The sequence below is a fragment of the Copidosoma floridanum genome, unplaced genomic scaffold (genome assembly GCF_036245765.1).
Source record: "Copidosoma floridanum isolate Cflo_tuat_1 unplaced genomic scaffold, Cflo_Japanese_pri ptg000021l, whole genome shotgun sequence".
NCBI lineage: Eukaryota > Metazoa > Arthropoda > Insecta > Hymenoptera > Encyrtidae > Copidosoma > Copidosoma floridanum.
The window spans coordinates 26,575,543-26,599,818 of record NW_028321898.1 but is presented as its reverse complement, the minus strand read 5'-3'; the positions used below and the strand labels follow the sequence as shown (position 1 = coordinate 26,599,818).

The window sequence follows — 24,276 nt, the reverse complement described above, 5'->3', positions numbered from 1 at the left end:
ATAAAAATAATAATGATGATGATGACGATTGAAAACCACGTGTACAAATATACAGAGGCCGATCTTTAACTCGTCGATAGATCAACGAAGAATTTTACAAGTTATATCGATTAATTCAAGTTCAATTGTGTACATAAATATATTATACATATACACGAGTCTCGCATAGGATAGGATTATCATTATTACGATCGTTATTGTCATCGTAAAGGATTAAGAGCGAGAAATCGGCATACCGATTTTCGCCAAAATATCGCGAGAACGATAGATCGTTAAGAACGACGAAGAAGAAGCAGCCATGACGACGATCGTGCCGTACGACAGTAGTTTGGTGTGGCTGCTGGTGGTCGGGTTCATCGTGGCTTTCATCTTGGCCTTCGGCATCGGTGCCAACGACGTCGCCAACAGCTTTGGGACGAGCGTCGGCGCCGGGGTCCTCACCATATTCCAGGCTTGCGTGCTCGCTACGGTCTTTGAGATCGCCGGTGCTATTCTCATTGGATACAAGGTAAGAGGGTCGCTCGACCGACTTTGTGCCTCTCGTGTCTACATTTTTAAAATCAAGCGTGCCCTCTTCAATAAACCATGACAAGCGCGCCGGTATTTTTAATGCAACATCGTACCCTCTCCCCCGCCCCTTGGTACACTGCGTGTATGTTTTATTATTAGTGGTGTGCGCGTGCATATAATGCACAAACAACTAACGAACTAAACGTATAGGTGTCCGACACGATGCGCAAGGGAATCCTGGACGTGTCGCTGTACGAGGGACACGAGAAGGAGCTGATGCTGGGGAGCTTGTCGAGCTTGGCTGGCTCGGCTATCTGGTTGCTGGTGGCTACCGCGTTCAAATTACCGATCTCCGGAACTCACTCGATCGTCGGGGCTGTCGTTGGCTTCTCGCTCGTCTGTCGAGGCACCGCAGGAGTAGGTTTTATGTTTTTTTTGTTTTTGTTTTTTTTTTTTCATTTTCTTTGTCAAATGAACTGGTATCATCAATGAGAGTTACGCAACCGATTGGATCAGACGCGCCTGTGTATTATCTGACATCGTTGCACTGTTCGCAGGTCAAATGGATGGCCCTGTTGAGCATAGCGGTCTCGTGGTTCGTCAGTCCTTTACTGAGCGGCATCGTCTCCTCATCGATATTCTGGCTGATCCGTAAGATGATACTGCGCTCGACGAAGCCGCTCGATCAGGGCCTTAAAACGCTGCCTTTGGCTTACAGCCTCACCGTTGCCGTCAACATACTCTCTATCGCCCACGATGGGCCCAAACGTAAGCCCCCCCGACATCCACTCGCCTCTATTTACCGCTGCCTGAAAAATTATACCATCGATCCCGTTTCACACGCGCAAACGTTTTGATAACCATACCGATCTGGTTCCGTGTACATTCGGTCTCAATAAAGAAATATTTCGCGTGTCATCGGCAGTTCTGAACCTGGACAACATACCCTGGCACATGAGCGCCTTGTTCTCCCTGGGCGCGGGCTTGGTCTCCGCGGCTGTCGTCTACGTGTTTGTCGTGCCCTGGCAGCGCAGGAAAATCATCATGTCGCACAGCAGCAGCAACAATAGCCGGCTGCCCGACCTCGACGCCGCGACCGACAACAAAGAGACAACCGCGCTCTCGGTCATTTCGCAGCGCGGCGCTCCCACCACCGACACGTCCAGGTATTCTATACGCATATAACTGTTTCATTGTCGCAAACGTACGTTATACATATATAGGTACCCATGATGCATTGTACGCGAATTTACGTAAGCTCGCGATATGCCATACCAACGTACCCTTGAAAAGCTCAAAAAGCTCGGATGTACACGCGAAATAGGAAAGTTAAAAAAAAAAAATTTTAATCGGCCCCAGAATGAACCTCGAGGAGCCAAAGGGCCAGCTACGGGTGAACAACAGCGCGAGTCCTCTGTTGCTGTCGGCGGCGGGCGGTGACGCCGAGTCGGGTGGTTTGCGCGACCTCGACGAGGCAGCGGTCATGGACTCGGAGCACCCGGACGTCTCGAAGCTGTTTGCCTTCCTCCAGGTACTGACCGCGGCGTTTGGCAGCTTCGCTCACGGGGGTAACGACGTGAGCAACGCCATCGGGCCCCTCATCGCCTTGTGGGCCATATACGCCGAGGGCTCGGCCAAACAGGAGGCCGAGACGCCCCTCACGATTTTGCTCTACGGTGGCCTCGGCATCTCCGCGGGACTGTGGATCTGGGGGCGCAGGGTCATCGAGACCCTTGGCTCGGATCTAGCAAAGATCACCCCCACCACCGGTTTCACGATAGAGGTAAAAAAGGTTTTTATTTATTTATTTATTATTTTTTTTTTTTTTTTTTTTTTTTTTTGAGGCTTTCTAGTGGTGCCGTACAATATAATAAGGGGAAAAACTCCCCGGTCGGTGTCCACAGGTAGGTGCCGCGATGACGGTTTTATTGGCGAGCAAAGCCGGTCTGCCGGTCTCTACGACCCACTGCAAGGTGGGCTCCATCGTTTGCGTCGGGTGGGCCTCGCGGGGCTGCCAAGGCGTCAGTTGGTCCTTGTTCCGCAACATCGCCGGCGCCTGGCTGATAACCGTGCCCGTGGCCGGCTTACTCTCCGCCGGCTGCATGCTCATCTTTCTCCAGCTATTTGACGTCTGAGAGCCTCGTTGTTGTTACTATTATTATTATTACTTATACGATAGAGTATGATTAATATGTATAATATGTAGGCATGTGCGATGTACGCTAATCAAGAGTTTTCCTTGCGATCATCATACGGGCTATACAACATATGTCGTAGTAATAATGGGTTATTGATAATTATTGTAACAATAGGAAAGATGATATTAATAGTATATAGTTTTATGGTAAGGTGTATGAATAATCGGCTCCCCCCACCCTTTGGGAGTGTCCCTTTTTACTGCGAAGGATTTTTTCGAGTGGCTTTTTGTCCGAGTGTTGTTTGTGGAAATCGTGTCAGTTATGCGAAAAGGTTTTTAAGAGAGAAGAGGTGATTGATTCTATTTTTTTTTTTTTTTTTTTTTTTTTTTTCGCACTTTTAGGTTTAAATGCCTCTCTCGAACGCTGTGATTCATTTAGTTGCAATCGCAAACATATATATACATACTGCAAGCTGCGATTTCGCAAAAAATGTATTTTCAAACATAGTTTGCGATTTTTACGAGATGGTCGTTGAGATCGAAACAGTTCAAGATTCTAAATGAATGTTGGAAGTATTATTTAAGGTAAGAGTTTCGTAATTTAATTAAATCCCTTGCGAGATAAACTTATGCAGTTGCAACACAATGAAAATTGACATGCAAAGGGGAAACATCAAGATCATAATTCCTTTTTTTTTTTCAACTATGCAAAATAAAAAAAATACATCAGACACAAAATGCATTTTCTCAGCGTTTACAGCCAATATAATTACTGTACCCTTCTGACGTCAAAATTGTACATACCATCTGTGATTATATTAAACACGTACGTAATACACACACACTAACTACTATTGTCAATATGTAACATATATATTATATATTTATCTGCAAAGTGATGAGTGTTGACATGAAGTCATTGAAAGTTGACGACTATAAATAAGTATAGGAAAATAATAAAATGAAAGTGATGAACTACAGTATTTGTATGTGTTCGAGCGAAAAAAGCCGGCTAGGTGCATCTGTTTATTGACCGTCACATTGTATTAATGAGTAATGCTGTGTGGACTATTTATTGTTAAATTATTGCATACACGCCAAATATGCATATGTATTACGTGAATTTCTTTCCCCCCTCCTTTTATTTAATACACTATGACTCAAATTAAATAATATTTTAATCACCTTTGAAGGAAATCCAAAAAGTATTGATTTTTTTACAAGTATTAGTTTAATTGTTAAGAAAGAGCACCTTTTACAGTGAAGATTAGAATCGAAGTACAATCACCGAAACATAGGGACTTCTTTCCTGCATTGTGTGTAACGATAACAATTTTTTACAACAAATTACGCAATTTTCAATTGTAAATTTACTTTCGCTACTTTTCTATGATTTATGTAAAAAAAAAAAAAAAAAAAAAAAAAAAAAAAAAAAAAAAAAAACTAGAGAACAAAAAACGGCGAAATTATAACTGATCGCAATTTTTATATAAAACACCCACGAGGAGTTATTTTAATAATTATTGTAAAAAATATTTAATCAAAAATTATTATACACCAGCCTATCTGATAACCTGCAACTAAACACATTAATTAAATGAATATTATCAATTAAAATGTATTCGATTTTTTTTACTATACTTACTATTCATATATTAGTGATTATTTAATTTTTTACCGCAAATTTATGGGCTACTTGAAATATGCGTTATCCTTGCAAAGGTTGCGTAATAATTAACACAATTGAATAGAGGACAAAGTTTGGGGAAACCGGTGTACTTTATGGAATCAGAAGTATAGTAAAAATATTTAGATAGATTGAGGATTTTTGGCAATAGTTTTAATTCATCGTGAGTAAAATAAATATTAATCGTCATGGTTTATTAAAATTGGTGGAAAATTATAAAACTTTAGAGCATAACTATAATGGGGTAAAAAAGCCATGTGTCGTACATGATTAATTGTAATATGTAGTTACATGAATAGTATAATTTTATTAGTATTCATGAATGCATTAAAGTGGTTATTACGGGTATTAAAAAAAAAAAAAAAAAAAAAAAAAAAAAATTATTATCAGGTTATCCCGGTTTGTTGTACGATACTCAAGTCTTCTGAATAACAGAGCTTACATAGTTTACGCGTACAATCAATGTAAAAAGTTGTGCTTTCCCTCACTACGTTCTTTTTTTAATTTTTCCATTACCCATTACTTACTACGTATTTAAGAATATAACATGTAAGTATGTGGAATTAAAAAAAAAAAAAAAAAAGACGAGAAATGTCAATATAAAACCGATGCATCTATCCTTATGAAACAAAATTATACGCGAATTAAATACTAATAGTATAAGAAAAAACAAAAAAAAAATTCTGATGCCCTCTCGTCAGCTGATTGATAATAATAGTATAAAGCGATAAATAAAATGCTACATAAATGTGAAGGTAGCGCTCCTCCGTGTTGTTAAAAATAAAGCATCTGTGTCATTTTAAAACATGTACAAGTATGTGTGGCTTGTTTTGTAAAAAATTCGGAGGAGCTGAACATGAATCGATAAAACGTGTAAACAGAGAGGCTGGTTGTTATAGCGATGTAAGACGGTTTGAGTAACTTTGTGTGATTATTACTACTGTAACGAGCCTATAGGGAAAAAGGCGTCAGTGAGGCGACGGCGAACCAAAAATACAATAAGACAAAAGTATAAAGTGGGATCATGACGAGGACGATTATAGTATTTGTACATGTACAGAGTACGAAAACTCTCGTCGGTTAATACAAATGCGAGAGCGTGAAAATTGATCGAATTTTTGAACGCGATGAGGTGGATATACATACATGTATATATATTATTTTTTCAATAAATAAGTGCTTTCAGTCAAATGAAATAAAGAAAAAAAGAAGGAAGACGATAGCCATGAACGATACACGATGGTTTTGTGATTTATTGTAACCACCAAACATCGACGTTGTTCCCCTCTCCCCCCCCCCCAAAAAAAAAACATACACTTTTTGATGAATTTGCGGCGGGTCTTATCATGGAGGGTCTGTCGCTTCTGCCTGGCTACAATTTCTCCGACAGTACGGTACGTACATGTGTTTTTGCAATGGAGTTGAATTTAGAATATATACTCGCGGCATTGTCGAGCGCGAATAGTAACCTTGACCGTACGGAGGAGGGTTCCGAGGTCACCGCCGTATAGTGATACCGGTACGAATTGTTTCGAGCAGGAAAATGCGAGGGCGTGGTACAAGGAAATTTTTCCGGTAACTACTTTTTTTTTCTTTTTTTTTTGTTTTTTCATTGCGTTTTTGTGTACTTTGGGGAGAAATTAGGATTGTTCGGATGATAGGTTAAAATTAAATTTTAGCGAAAGTATACGTAAATATTCGTGTTGATTGCTATGTTTTAGATTAGTACAAATAAATTGTATTTTTAACACTAGCTGCAAAAACATTTATTTCTATAATTTTATGACGCAATATATAATTAAGTAATTGGTATTCTACGTTCAACTCTCACGGGTATATACATTTGATACGATGAAATTATATAAAATCCATTTGTTATGACGCTCATCAGACAAAGGACTACAGGATAAAGCAAACATTTAAATTTCTCAATGGATTTCGTACGATAAACGATGATTTTACACTTTACTGCGGTGGTGACGATTGTTTGGGAAATGCTAGACTCGCCGTGTAAGTAAACAACAAATTTTAATTATTTAAGGTGTATACCATCAGTAAAAAGTTGAATAGCTTAATATTTCGTAACAATGATGCGAAGTATGTACTACATATATGTATATGTAGAAAAATCTGCAGTTCTACTTGTATATTATATATATTTTCCGTATACAGATCTTGTACTAGAAGTACATTCATGAAAAAAAAAAAAAATTATTTTAACTGATGTAATCTCGGAATTTATGCCCAAATGGCCAAAAAAGGCAGAAAACATGTAGTCACCCTATAAATAGAGCAACAAAATATATATGAATTGTACATTTTTCAGTACATATACCTATATGTAGACATATTTTATTACACATACCAGATAATGCACTACTTATTTTTATGCTAAAGCATGTAATGTGTATTTTTTTTTAATAAAAAAAAAAAAAAAAAAAACACTGCATCGCATAATTTTTGTAACGATAAGAGGTTTAATAAAATCGTGCCAATTCAAAGTTTTCGAAAAAAATTCACGGGTTACGTTCTTTATTACACAATAATCTCCATTTAATTTTTGTAAAAATTTTAACTTTTAAAGTGTCATAGAGCTTCTCTCTTTATTATAATAACCCAAAATGGGGAATATTTCCAGGAATGACTAATTTTTTTCCTTTTAAATTCACAACTTATCAATATAAGTACATACCTTTTATATTCTTAAGTCATAACTGTAGTTAGTTTCCAAAATCTTTGTTCTTCTATACTCGTTCCCTTTTTTCCTCGAATTACCAAATAACAAAACCCTCCCCCGGTCATGATCCAATTGAAGCTACAACGATCCAACGCTGACGTACGGCCGTCCCCGCGACGGTGACCACGAGATAAAGCGCTTTTTGCCGCACTACGTGCTCTTCGATCGCAAAAGCCTTCGCCTGAACGCGTACTTCAAGCAGGGCATATTCGGCTCGGCCGACGAGCACTGCCGCGTTCGGCAGGTTCGCATAATGTACTATCTCGAGGACGACACGATGGCGGTGGTGGAGAAATCGGTCGACAACGCCGGCTTCAGCCAAGGAAAGCTCGTCAAGAGGTCGAGGATACCAAGGCCCGACAGGCCCGGGGAGTTTTACCACTGGAAGGACCTCAACGTCGCGATCGACATCGGTAAGGCATACCGATTTTTTTTTTTTTTCTTTACCGATCTTTCTCCGATATATTCCTCCCACCCCACACGTGGCGTACGCCGTCGTTGCAGAGATCTACGGCGTGGTGTACCGAGCGGTGAGCTGCGACGGCTACACGCGCGAGTTTCTAAAAAGCCAGGGCATCGATGTCAACGATCCCGAGGAGATGCCGGAAGACCCCTACCTCCGCGAGCGCCACCTCAAAAGCCAACAGCAGTCGAGCGGACCAAGCAAAAACAGCCGGTCCCTGGCCAACGACAAGCGCTTCCTCTTTCTCGAGTACAACGGCCTGGCGTTGAGCTTCGACGCCTCGTGGAACGACCAGCTGTACAAGCTGCGGTACTTCCTCGACGACAACACCATCTCCGTGAGCGAGACCAAGGTGCCGGGCGTCAAGGACCGGGGCGGCTTGCTGCTCAAGAAGACCAAAGTACCGAAGAACTGGAAGGACCTTCCCTCTACCTACCCGGCCGCCTACCTGGAGAAAACGGATGAGGACGTGCGCGAGTACTACGGCCCGATAGATCTCAAGGTATATATATATAATACATATAATAACCACGATGGAAAAACGAATGAATGGTCACTTATACGAGGCAAAACGAATGAATATATACAGGTGGGCGGGACGGCCTTTGTGTTCGGCCGGCGGTTCCTGCTCCTCGACTGCGACCGGTTCACCCGCAAGTACTACGCGGATGTGCTGAGGATCTGCCAGCCCGACGGTATCCCCGTGCCCCAGAAGCCCGAGGAGGGAGCTAACAGTGGAGGCCCGGCGAAGCGCCTGGCCGGGGAGCCGAGGGACGAGTTGCGCCGGCTCTTCAATTTCCCGAAAAAGTTGCGCTACAGCCTGGAGATGGAGGCGGTGAGGCCGGAGGACGAGGGCCGGGAGTTCGTGCTCGAGTACAGCTTGAGCGACGGCACGGTGCGGATAAACGAGGTGGCACGCCGGAACTCGGGGAGGATGGCCGGGTGCTTTTTGGGGGCGGTTCGGGTGCCGAAACCCGGGGAGGACAGGTACTACACGCCCGAGGACTTTGCGATTGGGGCGAGGTTGAACGTGTTTGGCCATTGGTTCGTCGTCACCGGGACCGAGCCCTTTGTTTACGAGTACATGAGGGCCAATCCAGGGAAGTTCGGTGACGAGCTCAGGCGGAACGTCGAGGGATACTTGAGGACCAAGGGCTTGCTGGGGCTGGACCGCTCGCCGCGTGAGGAGGCTCCTTGCCAGGAGGGGAACGTGGAGTGCAATTGCAGCGAGGATGGGGAGTGATGTGGAGAGTTTGCGCTTACACTTGCGTCGGCGTTTCAATGCGAACGCGCGAAATTTCTCTCGTTCTCAAATCTTTGGTATTTGAAAGAAATTAAGTTGTTTTTTCTTTTCTTTGAAAAAAAAAAAAAAAAAAAAAAAAAATGCTGACATTTTAATTAACCACCATCAGTAATTTCGAATTTATTTTTATAAAACTTTATTGATTGGGCTGTCGTGACGTATACGTCATTTTTCAGTAGTATAAATTAAAATTCTAATAAGGATAAAATAATAGTACAGACTAATACATAATGTGTGTGTGTGTGTATATGACATTTTTAACGTAAAATTATATAGATACAATTAAACACATGATTATAAAAAAGACAAGAAAATTAGATCCTATAGTATAGGCTTTTCTGGTCAATTAAAGCTCAAAATTCAAACGAGTTAAACGATTAAGAAAAAACAAACAAAACAAAAAAAAGAGAGAGAGGGAGAGAGTTGTGTAAAGAAATATACAAATAAATCGAGTAAGTAGTGATGATAAGACAAAAAGCCAACAAAGTAAGAATTTTCCTTTTATTTTTCACGCAATTCAGAGATTTCGGTGAACGTGATGTTACACCAACGATCGGCCTTCAAAGTTAAATAGTCTCTCCTCTCTTTTCAAAAATTTTGTCACTTTTTCTTTTTTTTTCTTTTTTTTTCTTTTTTTTTTTTTTTTTTTTTACAATCAACAATCGATCTGTTGCATATCCCGAAAAATTACTACAGGTAGTCAAGTAAAATTATAACACTTAGCTCTTGTTTTTATATACTCAATGTTTCTTCATCTAGACTAAACATTGTTAAACAAAGGCAAGGGATGAAACCTTTGCCTTTCCTTAGAAATAATAGTGTGTGATTTCTTTTCTCAAACAATAGCATCTAGCGTACCACTCGTGTTTATAATTATATTTTAAACTACGAAAGTCGATGATAGTCTTCTAGGAACAATATAATCAACATTTTTCATCAGACTAATTATTTATTCCTTTCTCATTGGTTTGTTAGATTACGGTAAAATATACTCTTTTGTTTAATCGTTCAGACACGGAACAAAATAAATCTTAAAATTATTATCAAAATTCGTGAAAGTCAGCTCCGAGCAAAAATCCGAAGCACCAAGAAAGAGATAGAGAGGCAGAGACCTACAAGTTTTTGTATAAAAAGATATCATTCGTGGCTGGAAAACTTCCTTTCATGCTATTTATCATCTTAATTTTTTGTTGTAAAAGTAAACTTGCTTAATGAGTCACAATTAATTTCATTCCAGGGTCTTTCTACATTGTTCAAGAGATAAATAATAACAGTTATTATTTAACAATCAAGAATCGTGTCTCGTGAAAGTTTCCACAAAAATTACAATGGCTACAGTTTAATACACCATCATTGTTATTATCGTCAATTGCGTCACAGTGATTCGGAAAATTCCTGTAACTTTTATATCTGTGCAGCATTTTATCATTCGTTTCTTTCTTTCTTCTTTTTTTTTGTCAAATGAACAATATTTTCTGCTTTGTTTTTTTTTGCATAGATTGCAGACAATGATAAGTTTTTAACATAATTGTTGAGCTTACTAGATATATATGTATATGTGTGTATATATATATACACTTGTATTTTAAGAATTTTCCGGCACCATTACATGTGTTTAATGTGTGTACATTTTTTTATTTAATAAGTTTTATATTCATTCAATTACTCACGTCATCTTGTGTCCATAAAAATTCAAAGTACATGGATATTCCTTTTTCTTCTTCTTTTGTTCATTCTTTCAAACCAAACAACACTTTTTTGCTTAATAAGTATACTTTACTCGCTGCGCTTTTATATAGAATTTCTTTAAACATTTTCAACAAAAGTACATTCATCAAGCATTATACAAGAAATAGTGTCCACATTGTGTCGTAAATACAGTTATTTTCCTTTTTACTTATTTTTTTTATTTCTCAGATGTACGCGGCGAGCGATGAACCAATCGGTGTCCTGTGTCTCTTTTGTTTACATACCATTTACATTGTTGACGCATTCATATACATTTTTTTTCATGATGTATTATATATGATTTTTGTTTTAATTATTGTTTAATGAAGTTCAAATCGTTTTGCATGATTTTTTTTTCTTATTTCAATAAACACCATGTAGCAATAAGAGTCAAAGCACATAACGACGAGGACGACACCACTGCACTGTCAAATTCATTTTTGCTTTGTTTTTCAATGATACTCTCCAGCTGCTGCTGATTACTGGTCCGTCTAGCGATTACATTTAAATGAAATACAGGTTTGCTTGCGAGGCTGTGCACGACGCTAATTATTATCATTATCAATGTCGCGGCAAATGTCGGGACCAACGTTTCTCTGATCGTTCTGGCAAGTTGAAGTAGTACATTACTTGGTAAAAGCGAAGGTAGAGTATAATTCATTTTCTTCAGTTTATTATCGGCGTAAGTGGTGAGACTCACGAGTAGTTGCTGCTACTGACGTGAGCCGCCTCTGCCTCTACCGCGATTATCGCGATCCTGCAAAATGATATGTAGTGAATTAATTCTATAATATTTGTTTGTTAATCTGTTTTTGTGGCAAATAATATCAAAATTTCATTTTAATTGTGTATATAATGGAATCAAATTACAAAAGTAAACACTAACCCTGCGATGATGTGCATGATTGTGTGGTGGTCCATGATGGTCCCTGGAGTGAGAATCATTCGAGTGGGATCCCCTGGCACCTCCGCCACCACCACCACCAGCACTACCACCACCACTACCACCACCACCAGTGCTGCCTCTATGATTTGACGGTGGATGGTGCTGCATTGCATTGGGCGGTACCTTGCGCTGGTCCTCCTCAGCCTGGCGTCTCTCGTAGTGGCCAAAGTCGTCAAAGATGCTGGTCGTGTGCCGATAATTATGCAAAATTCGTAACACCTGCACACCTTTGGCATGGGGCACTTCCTGAGCATCCCTTGAATTTGTAACCGGCTTATTTTCGTTGTTCTCGAGCTTAATATGGCGTAGCTGTACGTTCGGCACGTCTTTAACATAAATCCAGCGTACCCGGAATTGTCCCTTCCACTTATCCTGCGACCAAACAGAGCTGTTGCTCTTGTAGTCGACTGACGAAACCATTTGGGCCATGCCACAAAAGTGTCCCGAACCGTTAACAGAGAAGAAAAGATAGAGAGGCGCCGATTCGCGATTCGCTTCACGGAAAGCTTGGTCCAGCCGCTTGTTACCGTGCTCTGTGCTACACCAGATCTCGTACTTGATCGACCTGTGAATGTCGTCCTCCGAATACGACTTGATCACAAAAAATCGGGCACCCGGAGCCGTTTGATCAAAGTCAATTGGGTTGTAGTCATTTTTGACTTTTAGCTCGTCCAACACTGGATGCGACAAGACTGCCGTCGACATCTGTTGCTGTTGCTGCTGCTGCTGCTGCTGCTGCTGCTGCTGTTGTTGTTGTTGTTGTTGTTGTTGCTGGTGTGGATGATGTTGCTGATGAGACTGAGGAGGATGTTGATGCTGAGAATGATGTTGCTGTTGATTCTGCATTGGATGATGGTGCTGTGTAGAATAAATTTGCAAATTTAAAAACCATGTAATGTTACTGAAAAACATTTAATTTTTATAAAACAGCTTTACATTCTGATTATGCTGTTGCTGTGGGGGCGGGAACTGTTGATGATGCATTTGTAACTGAGTAGACGGTGAAGGCGGGCCTTGAGGTTGTCTATTCCAGCAGGAGGCTACAGGTGCAGGTCCTGATGGTGGGCCAGGCGCTGGTCCTCTCTGAGGCAGTTGTCTCTGTACAGCAGTGGAAGCGGTTGGTTGGGGTGAGGGCATAGCCGGTTGTAGTGTAGGTGGTGAGGGTGGCGGTGGAGCCTTTGGTGGTGGCATGGAGGATTTACCCTCACCCCAAGTACCAATGTCCATGTTATGCTTGCCAGGTATCATCGGTGGTGGAGCTATACCAGTTTTCTTTTTAGGGCCTTGACTCGAGGACACAGGTTGTGCCGGCTTTGCTGGCTGGCTGGCTACGCTAGCCCATGTTATCTTGCGGGGTTCTTTAGGCTCGATTTTCGGCAGAGGTGCCGAGACGGAAGCGGGTTGTTGTTGCGATGAAGTGGGCTGAGGCTGATCCTGTCTCTGCACCTACATAGTTGTGGAGTTACACAATATTGTACCATATGCGGTTATTTATGTTTTGTCATCAATAAATTTTTATACTTTCTGCAGTACTTTGCAAAAAAAATTTACCTTATTACTAATCGACAACCCTTGAACTCCCTGTTCTATCACTTTATTGTCACCAATACTAGAACCATAATTGTCCCCGCTACGGTGCTGGTAGTAGTCCTCGTAGCGGGCTTTTCTTGGCGTGCCCCAGGCACTAAAGTCTCCATTACCATGAAAGTAGTTGTGATAAGGCTGACTAAAGTTACCAAAGCCTCCTCCAGTATTGGAAAAAACACCTTCCATGCCGTAAGCATCGTGGCTCATTTGTCCACTGTATCCAGGCAAGAAAGTCACAGGATCTGTGCCATTAGACCAAGTACCATCTCCCGCGCCAAAGGTTTGATACTGAAAAGATGTGTTTGCATAATAGGGACTGAAGTGATCATTGCCACCGCTGTTTATTGGATAGTTGGAGTGATGCTGATTACTGTTGCCCCTCCAGGACTCAAAGCCAATGTCCTCTCCAGTGGAATGGTCTCCAGGTTGTTGATGATCCTTTGGGCCATTGCTCACTGCATGAGTTTAAAAATGGTACATTAGAGAAGTCAAATTTTTTTCTTTTTACTGTCTAGTCAAGTATTTATTAGATGCCCAACTCTCAGACACCTCAGAAATACTGGTTGTATCAACAAGTGTTATAATAATTTAATACTCATTTTATAAAAAAAACAAAGGTCAAAGGTGATATACCAAGCTCATGATTATGTAGTGAATAATAAATGAATATATAGACAAAGTCCTGTATTAAAATCATTATTTATTTTAATGCATAAGTGATAACTTTTAAATAGCAATAAAATAATATACTATTGAAGATTGTACACTTACATCAAAACACTATGATACAACAATTTGGAAAGAAACTCAATAATTTGGTTTGATTAAATTAAAGATAATTGTCATGTTACACTAAGTATTTAGTCTTTCAGTACTTTAGATGGCTTGATGAAAAAAGTACAAAAGGAAACCTGTCAAGTTAAAAATTCTCTTGTAACAATAGATCTTTGAGCTTTGGAACCAAGACGATTAAGTTATCTGTTGTTTCCTTATAAAAATGTACTATGAGTTCGAGACAAAGACGAATTATGTTTAAGTATGTACCCTGTGGCATTACTTTAAATTATTTGTTAAAAAACACCTCAGGGATGACTCACCTTGACTGTTGGACTGCCCCTTCATCCGCTGCATTCCGTCTCATGGAAAATTCGTACACCTCGAACGCACTGCAGTTTCTCCAATGCTATACGTAAAATTGATTGTCAAAACACGAAAATAAAAATATTTAATAAGACACGATGGGGCCGATGGGGGCCGCGTCTGTTCCAAAAGTGCAGCCGCACACACTTATGTATTCGCCGCACGAGCACTCTTTGTGTATGTGTGTATATATAAACAATGTTACCATACACTCATAAGTAAAAGTGTCTGATCCCCGAACCCAGCTAGAGAGCAAAAAGTGATGTAGCGGTAGACAGCTGTCGGCGGCGGCGATCCTTTAATCCTGGATGCACGTACTATATTTTATGTACTCAATCAGGTACTAATCACCCAGAAGAGTACCCATCCGGTCGCTCTCTTTTCTCCAGTTGACATAACCTCCACACCGCGTCGACGCACTTCCCCGATTATCGCCCACACACATATATACCCGATATTAGAAAATGATGTATATTATTCCCAGCAGAAGCAGTGGTATGTACACCTACACCTACACCTACACCGAGAGCAATAACAACAGTATATAATATATGTAGAGGGTAAACTCCGTTCTTGTTAGTTGTCGTCCTTCAGGTTTACCATAAAAGCTAAGGATAGAGAGGAAAACTCTTGATGGTGTAATTACCAGTCCAGCTTCTCACATACATATGCGCGCACAAACTGACCGACTATTATTCTTTCCGGTAACATAAGTAGACACCTAAGTACAACCTCTTCGTGATAAAAGTTCCCTGATAACAACAGCCGCTTGTCCTATCTATGTTTACCTCACTCTTTATTCACCAACTGTTCACCATTCGCTAGTAAGTACAAGTACTTGTTTCATGCACTACTCTCACAGTGCTTCGCAGTTTCTCTCTCTTCCTTTTCCTGGTCTGCTGGACGTGGGAAGACACGGGACAGCGGGGACGCCAAACAAAACTCTGCGCCGCGCACACAACTCTCGTCTCTTCTTCTCTCCTCTCCTCTCTTTTCTTTCGCATAGGCCACAGTACTACAGTAGAAAGATAATATTAGTAGGTATATACCTATATATTAGGTACACATTACACGATTACACTTTTGCATTGGTACGGTCATACGGTGGTGTGACACTGGTGTGGTACTGGTACCACATTTACTTTATCACGGTAAAGTAGGTACATTACTCGTGTCACTCGTGTGTACATAGAGGTATAAGTATATATCTATATGATAAGAGTACAAATATTAAATACAACGGCGTACGGCTCGTCGCCGAACGTAAAAAAAAAAAAAGAAAAAAAAAGGGAGAAATAAGAGATGAGAGCAGAGAGTAACGAGAAAGAGAATAAAGAGCAAAGCGGGACGACGAAGACGAGGGCGAAAGAAAGAAGAAAAAGGGGAGCTAGATCCCTGTACTTGATGTGTGCGCGAGAGGAGGTTTCGTCTCGACTTCCTCTCTCGTGGACGCGGCGCGCAGCAGCGAAGCGAAGCCGATCAAATATCCTCGGGAGGATGTGTGTACGTGTTTATTATTATATTCTCTTTCTTCCCTTCGCAACTCTCTCCCGAAGCTCCTCCTCTGTTCTCTTGTCTTTGAGCTTATAGGGTGAAGATCAGAGTTCAGGGTGATGGTGTCTGGTGCCAGAGCATAATATTGCATCATTGAAGAATACGTTTTCTTATGCAGATCGCATACATCTGTTGCATCTATTTATATACATTTATTTATTATTTTGCAGGAAAATTCAGAATTTTCGGAGAGAGAGAGACACGAAGGCAGACGCGCGACGAGTCGCGACTGTCGCGAGTGTCGTGACGACAAAATACACACACCGCAATGCACATCATTTGTATACGCATACTTAAAGCTCTCTCGTCGGCTCTGCTTCTCTGAATTTTATTTATTCCCCCTTGCGTTGCGTAGGAGTTTGCGGCACGTATGTACGTTTTGAGCGGTGTATTTTTGCAACGATAAAACAACATGCGGCGACTCCGTTGTTCGACATCAATATCCACCTTCCAGCAAATCGTTATCAGCTCTTACAAGTCCGAGAAGAAGTAAAAGAGATGCATTTTATGTACTAATGTGTATATTCATGTGGAATCAGTACAAAAATAATGTACCTATGTCGCTTTACTTCAAGTGTATTAAGTATATATTGCGTGCTTAGGAATAACCAACAGGTTTTTTTTTTTTTTCTTTTTTTTGTAAAAAAAAAACAAGTATACTGAACCCCCAAAACACTGTACAATGATGTAGGTAATAAAATATAATTTCGTTCACGCCAGGTAGCGCAACAATTTGTCCTGAAAGGCACCGACATCGAAATCCCTGACGATTTCAGCGTTAACCGATCCGCCATTCGGATCGACGATTACAGTGCCCCCGTAAGTATCGTTGCAAATGACCACAGATACGTGCGCCTCTAGGCGCGAGGTGGCAACTTCCGGCCAGATCGCTACTGCCGCGGCTATCGAGTCTGCCGGTAGCCAGCCGTTCGTTGACTTATTCAGAACGACGGCTTCCGCTTTGTTTAGAAAATCCATCACCTGGGAGTTCAGTTTGCCCAAGACTGTGGTTCTCCATTGCTGAAAATGAATTAATCGACGATGACAAAATTGTTGCGATCGGAACGAAGATATCGTGTTATACATTTCGATACCTTGGATATGTTTCTTTTCAGCACGACGTCCCAAGGCAACACGAGGATCTTCTGGTGGTACGTCGGCGACTCGAGAAAAACGGCGTCGCTCTCGGGATCCAAGCCAAAGTTGAACTCGGCCTCCATCTCTGGATCGTTCTTCCCACGGATATTCGAACCCATCACGTAAAACCTTTTGACGTTGCGCGTGAAGTTTGGATCTAAAGATGACGCGAGCGCTACGTTCGTCAATGGTCCCAGAGTTAAAACGTTGATGGCACCTGATGTTGGGCCCAATTATTCGTCGCGTTATTCATTTCGCAAACAATTAATATCAATTTCCACGTGCAATATACATATAATGCACATACCTGGATATTTTTTCGTCATTTCGATCATCGCGACGGCCGCATGCGTAGATCGGTCGACGCTACCTCGGATCGACCTGTTGAATGTGAAATCGCCCAAACCGTCTTTGCCAAAGTAGTCGCCTGCCGTGTAATTTTTCATCCATGGCTTCTTCGCTCCTCCATATACGGGAATCTATAGGAAAATCGAAAATCCGATCAGTTTGCCGCATCATATACTATACCGATCGGATGAACAAAATATGTATACAAATGCGTAGGACCGACGATATATATATCTCACTTACGTCAGTTCGATTCGCGATCGTAAGTATCTTCAGCACGTTGGTCTCGACGTTGGTCTCGTTCGTGTTACCGTAAGTACAAGTGATACCGATCACTTGTACATCGTCCTTGGCCGCGAGTACCAAGAGAAGCGCAACCGCGTCGTCGCCGCCTGCGTCGGTATCGATAATAAGCCTCGTTCGATTGTCGCACTCATCGATTTCCAAGTTGGAGGGTTTATTATCTGCCGGTCTAGTGAAAAATAGAATGCTAGAAGAATTTTAGTTTTTTGAGCTTGAATAACGTTTTCATGATTAAAAATTACATGCGACTGATTGTTAATTGATAAGGAAAAGAAAATTCAGCGTGTGTTTATAAAACATACAATGGAAAATTTATTCGTACAAATAAAAATACACGATGCACGTCGTGTAGACCGACTCTTGTGCACACAAAAGTTTTTATACAAATTTATTGATGATGATATTGTCTAACTTTGAACTTAACAATTGTTCCGATCGTTCGATAATTATTTTTTTTTTTTGTAGTTTTTAGTTAGGACTTGAAAAGTCCGCCACAGTACTCACCGCGTTGTGCTTGTTGGATAAAAAATAAAACAATTTATCAAAACCAAGTTAAAGGATGAGAGCCTATATCTTAGAAGTTAATGCTAGAAAAATTATAATAGCGAACCGATTGTACTTATAATAATTATAGTCTAACCTCGCACCAAACACAAACATTCTTCAAAAAAAGTGTCACATGGCTCTTACATAAAATATGAATAACTCGTGTACTGTATAGATACATACCAAAAATGAATCGAAATGACGAAAAACGTGATCGTCAAGACCTTCCAGAGCATATTGCTTTCACCCTTCATTCGAGCTTCTGTGCTCTCCGATCAAAAATTAAAAAAAAAAAAAAAAAAAAAACAAACAAAAACACCTTCACTTTGCAAAAACAATGCACACGTACCTACTTATATACGTATTACAAGCAAAAGACATACTCCGATACAAACAGAGAGGGAGAGACGCACAGTCATCAGCTTAGTATTCGCGCGCGCATCCACCTAATTCAATTACGGAAAAGTTTATAAAAATCAGTACACGAGCAGCGGCGGAGTTAAAGAGTTGTGTAACGAGTGCAATGTCAAATTTTATCTTGGTCGAATATACGTATCTACACAAGTGCTTGTGTTGTGCGGGATAATAGTGTATACGCAGAAAGTAGCTGGTTGATTTGACGCTCGAGCGCCGATTTTATAAATAGTTCAAATCTCTCGAGCTGCCCGGTAGATACGAATTTTATTTTATTTTTCACCTTATGTTGACGGAACTGGCTCTTTTTTTATTGCCATCACTGTATTTTTTTACTAACGCAATTTTATTTGGAGTGCTTTTCATCCACGCCTTAAATACTCAACGACCTTGAGATGAAACAAATCGATTTTTGACGAGCAGCTCAACTGCTATGTTAATTAAAAAATTAAAATCCAACAACACTTGATCCGGCACTGGTATCTTGGAAACAGGCAAATAAATCGATATTACATGCTACAGTGCTTGTACTCTGTCTTAACAATAAAATTTTCTGCACCTATTTACTGCGGCGTATTATTAAACTTGGAATCAGAAATTGTTCTATTCAACCGTCTTTTTTTCACTTTACACTCGTTCCAATCTGTTTTCTAGTAGAAAAGAACTTTGCAAGGGATTGTACTGCACCACCAAAGGTAGATTGTACGGTGAGGGTTCGCTGTATCCAACCGGGCAGTGACTTCGTCTTATTGGCGTAACGTTTGTCTAATAAAACAACCGTTGAATAATCAGCCACGTGACGTACCGCTCGGCCGATGCACTGGTTTACTGCCTTCATGCAGGCGTTCTCGTAAAAGACTGCGCCAGCATTTGGATTCTGTAGTTGATTTTTTTTTTTTTTTTTTTTTTTCCGGTAACATTTTATAGAAATAAATGATATAAAAGTTTTTTGAAAAAAAATACGTACATTAGACAATTCATACTTACAACGTTCTCGTTCAAATATTTCATTTTTTCCTGTAGCTCTGGCGACTTGATGTTTGGATATGGCATACCGACTACTACGACACATCGACCTAAATCGTCGGAAAAATTTAGCCCCTCGCTCAGTTTGCCACCTCAAGAAAATTAAACAAGAGTATAAAATATTTAAAAATAATGAAGAATCAACTGTTATGTAAAATATTAATGTAATTACGTACCAACGACACTAAATAAAATAGCTCCATTTTGAGGCTTTAGAGGTTTCTTGATAGCACTGGCATATTTTTCCAATACTTGGTTGACCTACAAATAAAAATATTTGCAAAATGATACAAACAGTATTTATAAAACATTATTTCAATCAGGCACCTGAGTGGTTGATTTGGGTTCACGAAAAATCGATTTTTTCGTACCGATTTTTGTCAAGACTCCACTCGTTTCTAAATGCTTAAATAATAATTCTTCGTAATTGTAGGACGGTAGAAAAACTACAATGCCTGCTGGTACGATGTTACATATATTAATTATCGTTCTTCCTAATTCATCCAGCTACCAAAACATAAAAATAATTTTAAAATATTATTGAGTTACATAGGATACATGCATAAATACGTTTATTGTCACACACCAATTTTTTGTTTTGTCTATTTTGATAATTGAATTCGTATTCAAGTCCTGTGGGACCACTCTTCAGAACACAAGTAAGAATATTTTCTTTGGGAATGACGTGGTCGCAAGAAAACGTAACGATTCTCTCTGGTTTAGCACCCGCACTCAGAAAGAGTTGATCTTTGAATTCGGATATAGGTTCCATTGTTCCACCAGCCAAAATAACAGCTCTTGCTTCCTTTACTGTGATAAAAAATTATAAATTTATTTTTGGTAAGAAAATTACGAGAATATAGATTACACCTACTGATGTCTGAGAAATGCATAGCAGGATTTAATAAAAGGAACTTCATTTCCCCTTGGCCGATTGTATCACCATGAGTGACAAAAATTCTACCATCACTGCAGTTTGTCTTGAGAGTTTCAAGAAAGCTTGTAATTATTATTAAAGGACTGGTGATTTGTTCTTTTTCTTGCTCATTTTGGTCTTTTGTTGAATTTTCTTTAACTTCTGCGTTATTTTTCTTCTGCAGAGTTTCCAAAAAAGCAGAAACACCTTTTTTCTCTTGAACTGGTTTCTTAAAAACAAGATCATCTTCATATTTTTCGGCATACCCTCGTAATTTATGAATTAATCTAGACTTTTGTATAAAATCGATTAAATCAAAAATGTTTATTGTATCTATTTCGGCCATTGTTTCAAAGTCCTCTAGGGTATACAATTTAGTTGTAGTTACATTGACAACTTTATCATCTGGACAAGACTTTGAAGTGCCACCAAGAATTTTAATTAATTTTTTGAGACAAAAACTAAGCTGGCTCAATAGTAATACGTTTTTAGCCGTTAAAACAGTTTCAAATCTAATAAAAAAATAATTTTTGCACGTTTTATAACAAGAACCTGCACAAAAAAAATTTAAGCAATTACCTTTTTTGATACTGAGACAATTGATTGAAACAATGTAAAATATGTTTTCCATTAACAGTGACACTGTGCATTCTTTCAATGGCTTCAAGCAAATTGTGAGCTTCATCAATGATTAAAATACTGTGATTCAAGTTTATTCCTGAGCTTATTCTAGTGCTTTTGTGCAAAATTGAATTGTAAGGAACAAGAACCAGCTGAGCATCCTCAATTGATTTCCTTGTTGCATAATAAGGACAAGTTTTCAACTCTTTGCTTGTTTTTACAGTGTCCTCAATATCTCTGATACTAGTTAGTATTTCTGCCATGAGTATTGGTTGTTCACCAGGCATATAAGGACAGGATGTGGCTGATTTTAAACGTTTCAGATCTTTTTCTTTTTTAGAGGTGGATTTCTTTTTTTGTAATTGTTGACACTGTTCATTTATAATACTTATATTTTTAAGAGATTTTATTTTTGCATTTATACAATAATTAGTCCTGAAATGTTATTAAATTACAAAAAATCTAGCATGTATAATTCAGATTTTTATACTGACCTTGATGCAAGAGGTACAACAGATATCAAGTCAGCATAAGAAGTTTTTTTCAGTTCACCAATAAATTGAGCAAGTTGAGAATGTGTTCTAGAGCAAAAAAATAACTTGCAGTCTTGAGAAACTACCTCTTCTTCTTCATCAGAACTGTCAGATTTACAGTCTGTATCTTTTAAAACAAGATCATCTTCTATGTCATCATCATTTGCAACTGGATTGGTATTTTTTTCATTCAAAGAATGATTTCTTTCATTACTTTTACTGTCATTTTTTGCATATTTATAATAGTTTTTTTTCTTTTTACTTTCTTCATAATAATCTTTTAACTGCTCCTTGTACTTGTTTCTTTTTTCTTCTTTTTTAACAAGGGTATCTAATTGCTTTTGCAAGGATTGTTTTTCTACATTTATCTTTATTTGTTCAGTTTGAGCAGAAAACCAATCACTGACATTATTGTCCTCAATTTTCTTAGATTTCCTCTCAAGATCAGCTTTTTGATTAGTAATATTTAATTTTTGTTTGTTCCTGTGGTCAATAAGCCACTTCAGAGTACCACAAATGATTGACAAAGTTTTTCCGGTTCCAGTGGGACTCTCGAAAATGCCAAGGTTACCATTTTCTAGGCACTTATACAGATTTTTCATGAAGTCTTTTTGAATTGGGTATGGAGGAAATGGAAACAAAAAATCTTCGGGTGGCTCCATCGTTTTTCACTTTGTTTTGTTCATAAGCTTAGTATTTATGTATTAACTGTATCTGTAGTACAATAATCCTTATCACCTCGAACAAAACTACTGTACTTTTTTGAAGCAGTGTTATATTGTTAGGTGGACAAGTATATCCTTAAAGTAAATGATATTAAATATATGTTGCCTTATTTATAATTCATGAGAATAACACAATATAATACAATAGAAAAATTGTTTTTATATAATGAGATTTACACACACGAATTATATTTTTACACATAACATTATTTAACTCTTGAAAATATTAAAGTACTTGTACAATAATATACCTAACTGTCGGTAAGAACAAGTAAATAGACTTGAAAATTTCTGAAAACTCTGCAATTTTCACTGATATTTTGGAGGAAGTATGCCTTTACAAATTAAACAAATATAAGAAAAATAAAAATTATGTGGATCATCGCCATCTAGCGGTGTTCACTAATGCCCCACTGCCCCGGAATGATATATTAGATGATTGAATTCATTGAATCTGCTCGCGGGTAGACCCTACGTTCACTTCGTTTAAATTCACTAATGTCCACAGCGGAGGGTCTATTGGAGCGGCTCCGGTAGACCCTACGTTTACTTCGTTTAAATTCACTAATGTCCACAGCGGAGGGTCTATTGGAGCGGCTCCGGTAGACCCTACGTTTACTTCGTTTAAATTCACTAATGTCCACAGCGGAGGGTCTATTGGAGCGGCTCCGGTAGACCCTACGCTCACTCACTATAAATTCACTAGGAAACTTGAAAATTTACATGACCAAAAGACAGACTGCCGATAAAAGATTTATCGCAGAGTCCTTTTACATCGACGAGAATGTTCAATCCCTGCTGTACCGGCATGACAGGGGGTGTTTTCCGCAATCGTCACCAGCAATTAGTAATTTAAGGTTGCGCTCTACGCTACCATCAGGTCGGTAAGTCAACTACCTGCTGCAGGTGATAATTGCGGAAAACACGCACCCTTCAAGCGGCGTTACCACCACGACCTACGTAACTTTACAGCCTCTGATTTTATCATTCTGGTAAAGAGAGCACGGTGTAAAATGTACGTGAAGTTATGTGTATAGTAATTAAAGAAATTACTACTAGTAAGTAAGTAATGCCATATGGTTGATTTTATTAAACCATGTGAATGTCTCTATTTTTAGAGGTCAACTTTTGAGTAAAAAATATATTGTAAACTTGCCGCAAATAGCACAAACTACGTCAAATTTTTATTATCTATTTGTAAAATTAGTTGCGGCTGGTTTATAACTAATAAAGTGACTTTACTGTAAGTAGCAATAATTGTTTTGGATCAGCGCCATCTAGCGGTCTTTATTTTTTGGCCAAAAGTGGCTCCTAAAATTCTCAATCAGAGCATTCAGGATTAGAGCCATTTAGTCAATTACAAACCAGCCGCAACTCATGATGAAGCTATAAAATGAAAAAATAACAATACGTGTGTTTTAGGCGGCAAGTTAACAATCTATTTTCTACCAAAAATCGACCTCCTATGTGTTTGTACTTTTAAAGATAAATTTTTAAGCATAAGACGTATTGTTAACTTGCCGCCAAAAACACATATATCGTTATTTTTTCATTTTATAGCTTCATCATGAGTTGCGGCTGGTTTATAATTGACTAAATGGCTCTAATCCTGAATGCTCTGATTGAGAATTTTAGGAGCCACTTTTGGCCAAAAAATAAAGACCGCTAGATGGCGCTGATCCAAATAATTATTACTTCTTATATTAGAGCCATTTAATCAATTATAAACCAGCCGCAACAAATCTTGTAAATAGATAATAAAAAGTTAACATTTTTTGTGCTATTTGCGGCAAGTTTACAATATGTCTTTTAGCTGTAAATAGACCCTGAAAAGTATAAATATTCCACTTATCTTATACGGCTTATAAAATCTACCATATTTACAAAATTAAAATACTTTAGACCTTTTATCATT

The 24,276-nt window shown here is 39.1% G+C and overlaps 5 protein-coding genes across 7 annotated transcripts; 2 read left to right on the top strand and 3 right to left on the bottom strand.

Moving 5' to 3' along the window:
* Positions 1-155: 155 nt before the first annotated feature.
* Positions 156-2,874, top strand: NaPi-III (Na[+]-dependent inorganic phosphate cotransporter type III). Its single transcript, XM_089594296.1, has 6 exons — positions 156-508; positions 721-927; positions 1,068-1,278; positions 1,436-1,676; positions 1,870-2,293; positions 2,415-2,874. Exons 1-6 carry the CDS (start codon positions 299-301, stop codon positions 2,643-2,645), a joined length of 1,524 nt encoding a protein of 507 aa, XP_089450422.1. The 5' UTR covers positions 156-298; the 3' UTR covers positions 2,646-2,874.
* A 2,806-nt stretch (positions 2,875-5,680) lies between these two features.
* Positions 5,681-8,909, top strand: LOC106639086 (EF-hand domain-containing protein 1). The gene is made up of 5 exons (XM_014352535.2): positions 5,681-5,728; positions 6,226-6,344; positions 7,150-7,484; positions 7,576-8,036; positions 8,124-8,909. The coding sequence occupies exons 1-5, from the start codon at positions 5,681-5,683 to the stop codon at positions 8,775-8,777; spliced, it is 1,617 nt and encodes a 538-aa protein (XP_014208021.2). The 3' UTR covers positions 8,778-8,909.
* Positions 8,910-9,324: 415 nt separating this feature from the next.
* On the bottom strand, positions 9,325-15,359 carry Ythdf (YTH domain-containing family protein). 3 transcript variants are annotated; one of them, XM_089594585.1, is made up of 6 exons: positions 14,196-15,357; positions 13,063-13,553; positions 12,448-12,957; positions 11,603-12,369; positions 11,452-11,554; positions 9,325-11,322 (listed from the first exon to the last, which is right to left on the bottom strand). In XM_089594585.1, the coding sequence occupies exons 1-6, from the start codon at positions 14,227-14,229 to the stop codon at positions 11,278-11,280; spliced, it is 1,950 nt and encodes a 649-aa protein (XP_089450711.1). In that variant the 5' UTR covers positions 14,230-15,357; the 3' UTR covers positions 9,325-11,277. The 3 variants fall into 3 exon arrangements, with proteins under 3 accessions (XP_089450711.1, XP_089450710.1, XP_014208176.2); XM_089594584.1 differs by having other exon boundaries at positions 11,452-12,342; positions 14,196-15,359; XM_014352690.2 differs by having other exon boundaries at positions 11,452-12,369.
* A 1,008-nt stretch (positions 15,360-16,367) lies between these two features.
* LOC149374235 (uncharacterized) lies at positions 16,368-18,393 on the bottom strand. The gene is made up of 5 exons (XM_089594586.1): positions 18,310-18,393; positions 17,521-17,767; positions 17,237-17,408; positions 16,887-17,146; positions 16,368-16,812 (listed from the first exon to the last, which is right to left on the bottom strand). The coding sequence occupies exons 1-5, from the start codon at positions 18,378-18,380 to the stop codon at positions 16,504-16,506; spliced, it is 1,059 nt and encodes a 352-aa protein (XP_089450712.1). The 5' UTR covers positions 18,381-18,393; the 3' UTR covers positions 16,368-16,503.
* Positions 18,394-19,150: 757 nt separating this feature from the next.
* Positions 19,151-22,600, bottom strand: LOC106639195 (ATP-dependent DNA helicase DDX11). The gene is made up of 8 exons (XM_014352688.3): positions 21,598-22,600; positions 21,062-21,538; positions 20,441-20,994; positions 20,153-20,376; positions 19,894-20,073; positions 19,743-19,827; positions 19,528-19,658; positions 19,151-19,417 (listed from the first exon to the last, which is right to left on the bottom strand). The coding sequence occupies exons 1-8, from the start codon at positions 22,296-22,298 to the stop codon at positions 19,163-19,165; spliced, it is 2,607 nt and encodes an 868-aa protein (XP_014208174.2). The 5' UTR covers positions 22,299-22,600; the 3' UTR covers positions 19,151-19,162.
* Positions 22,601-24,276: the final 1,676 nt, after the last annotated feature.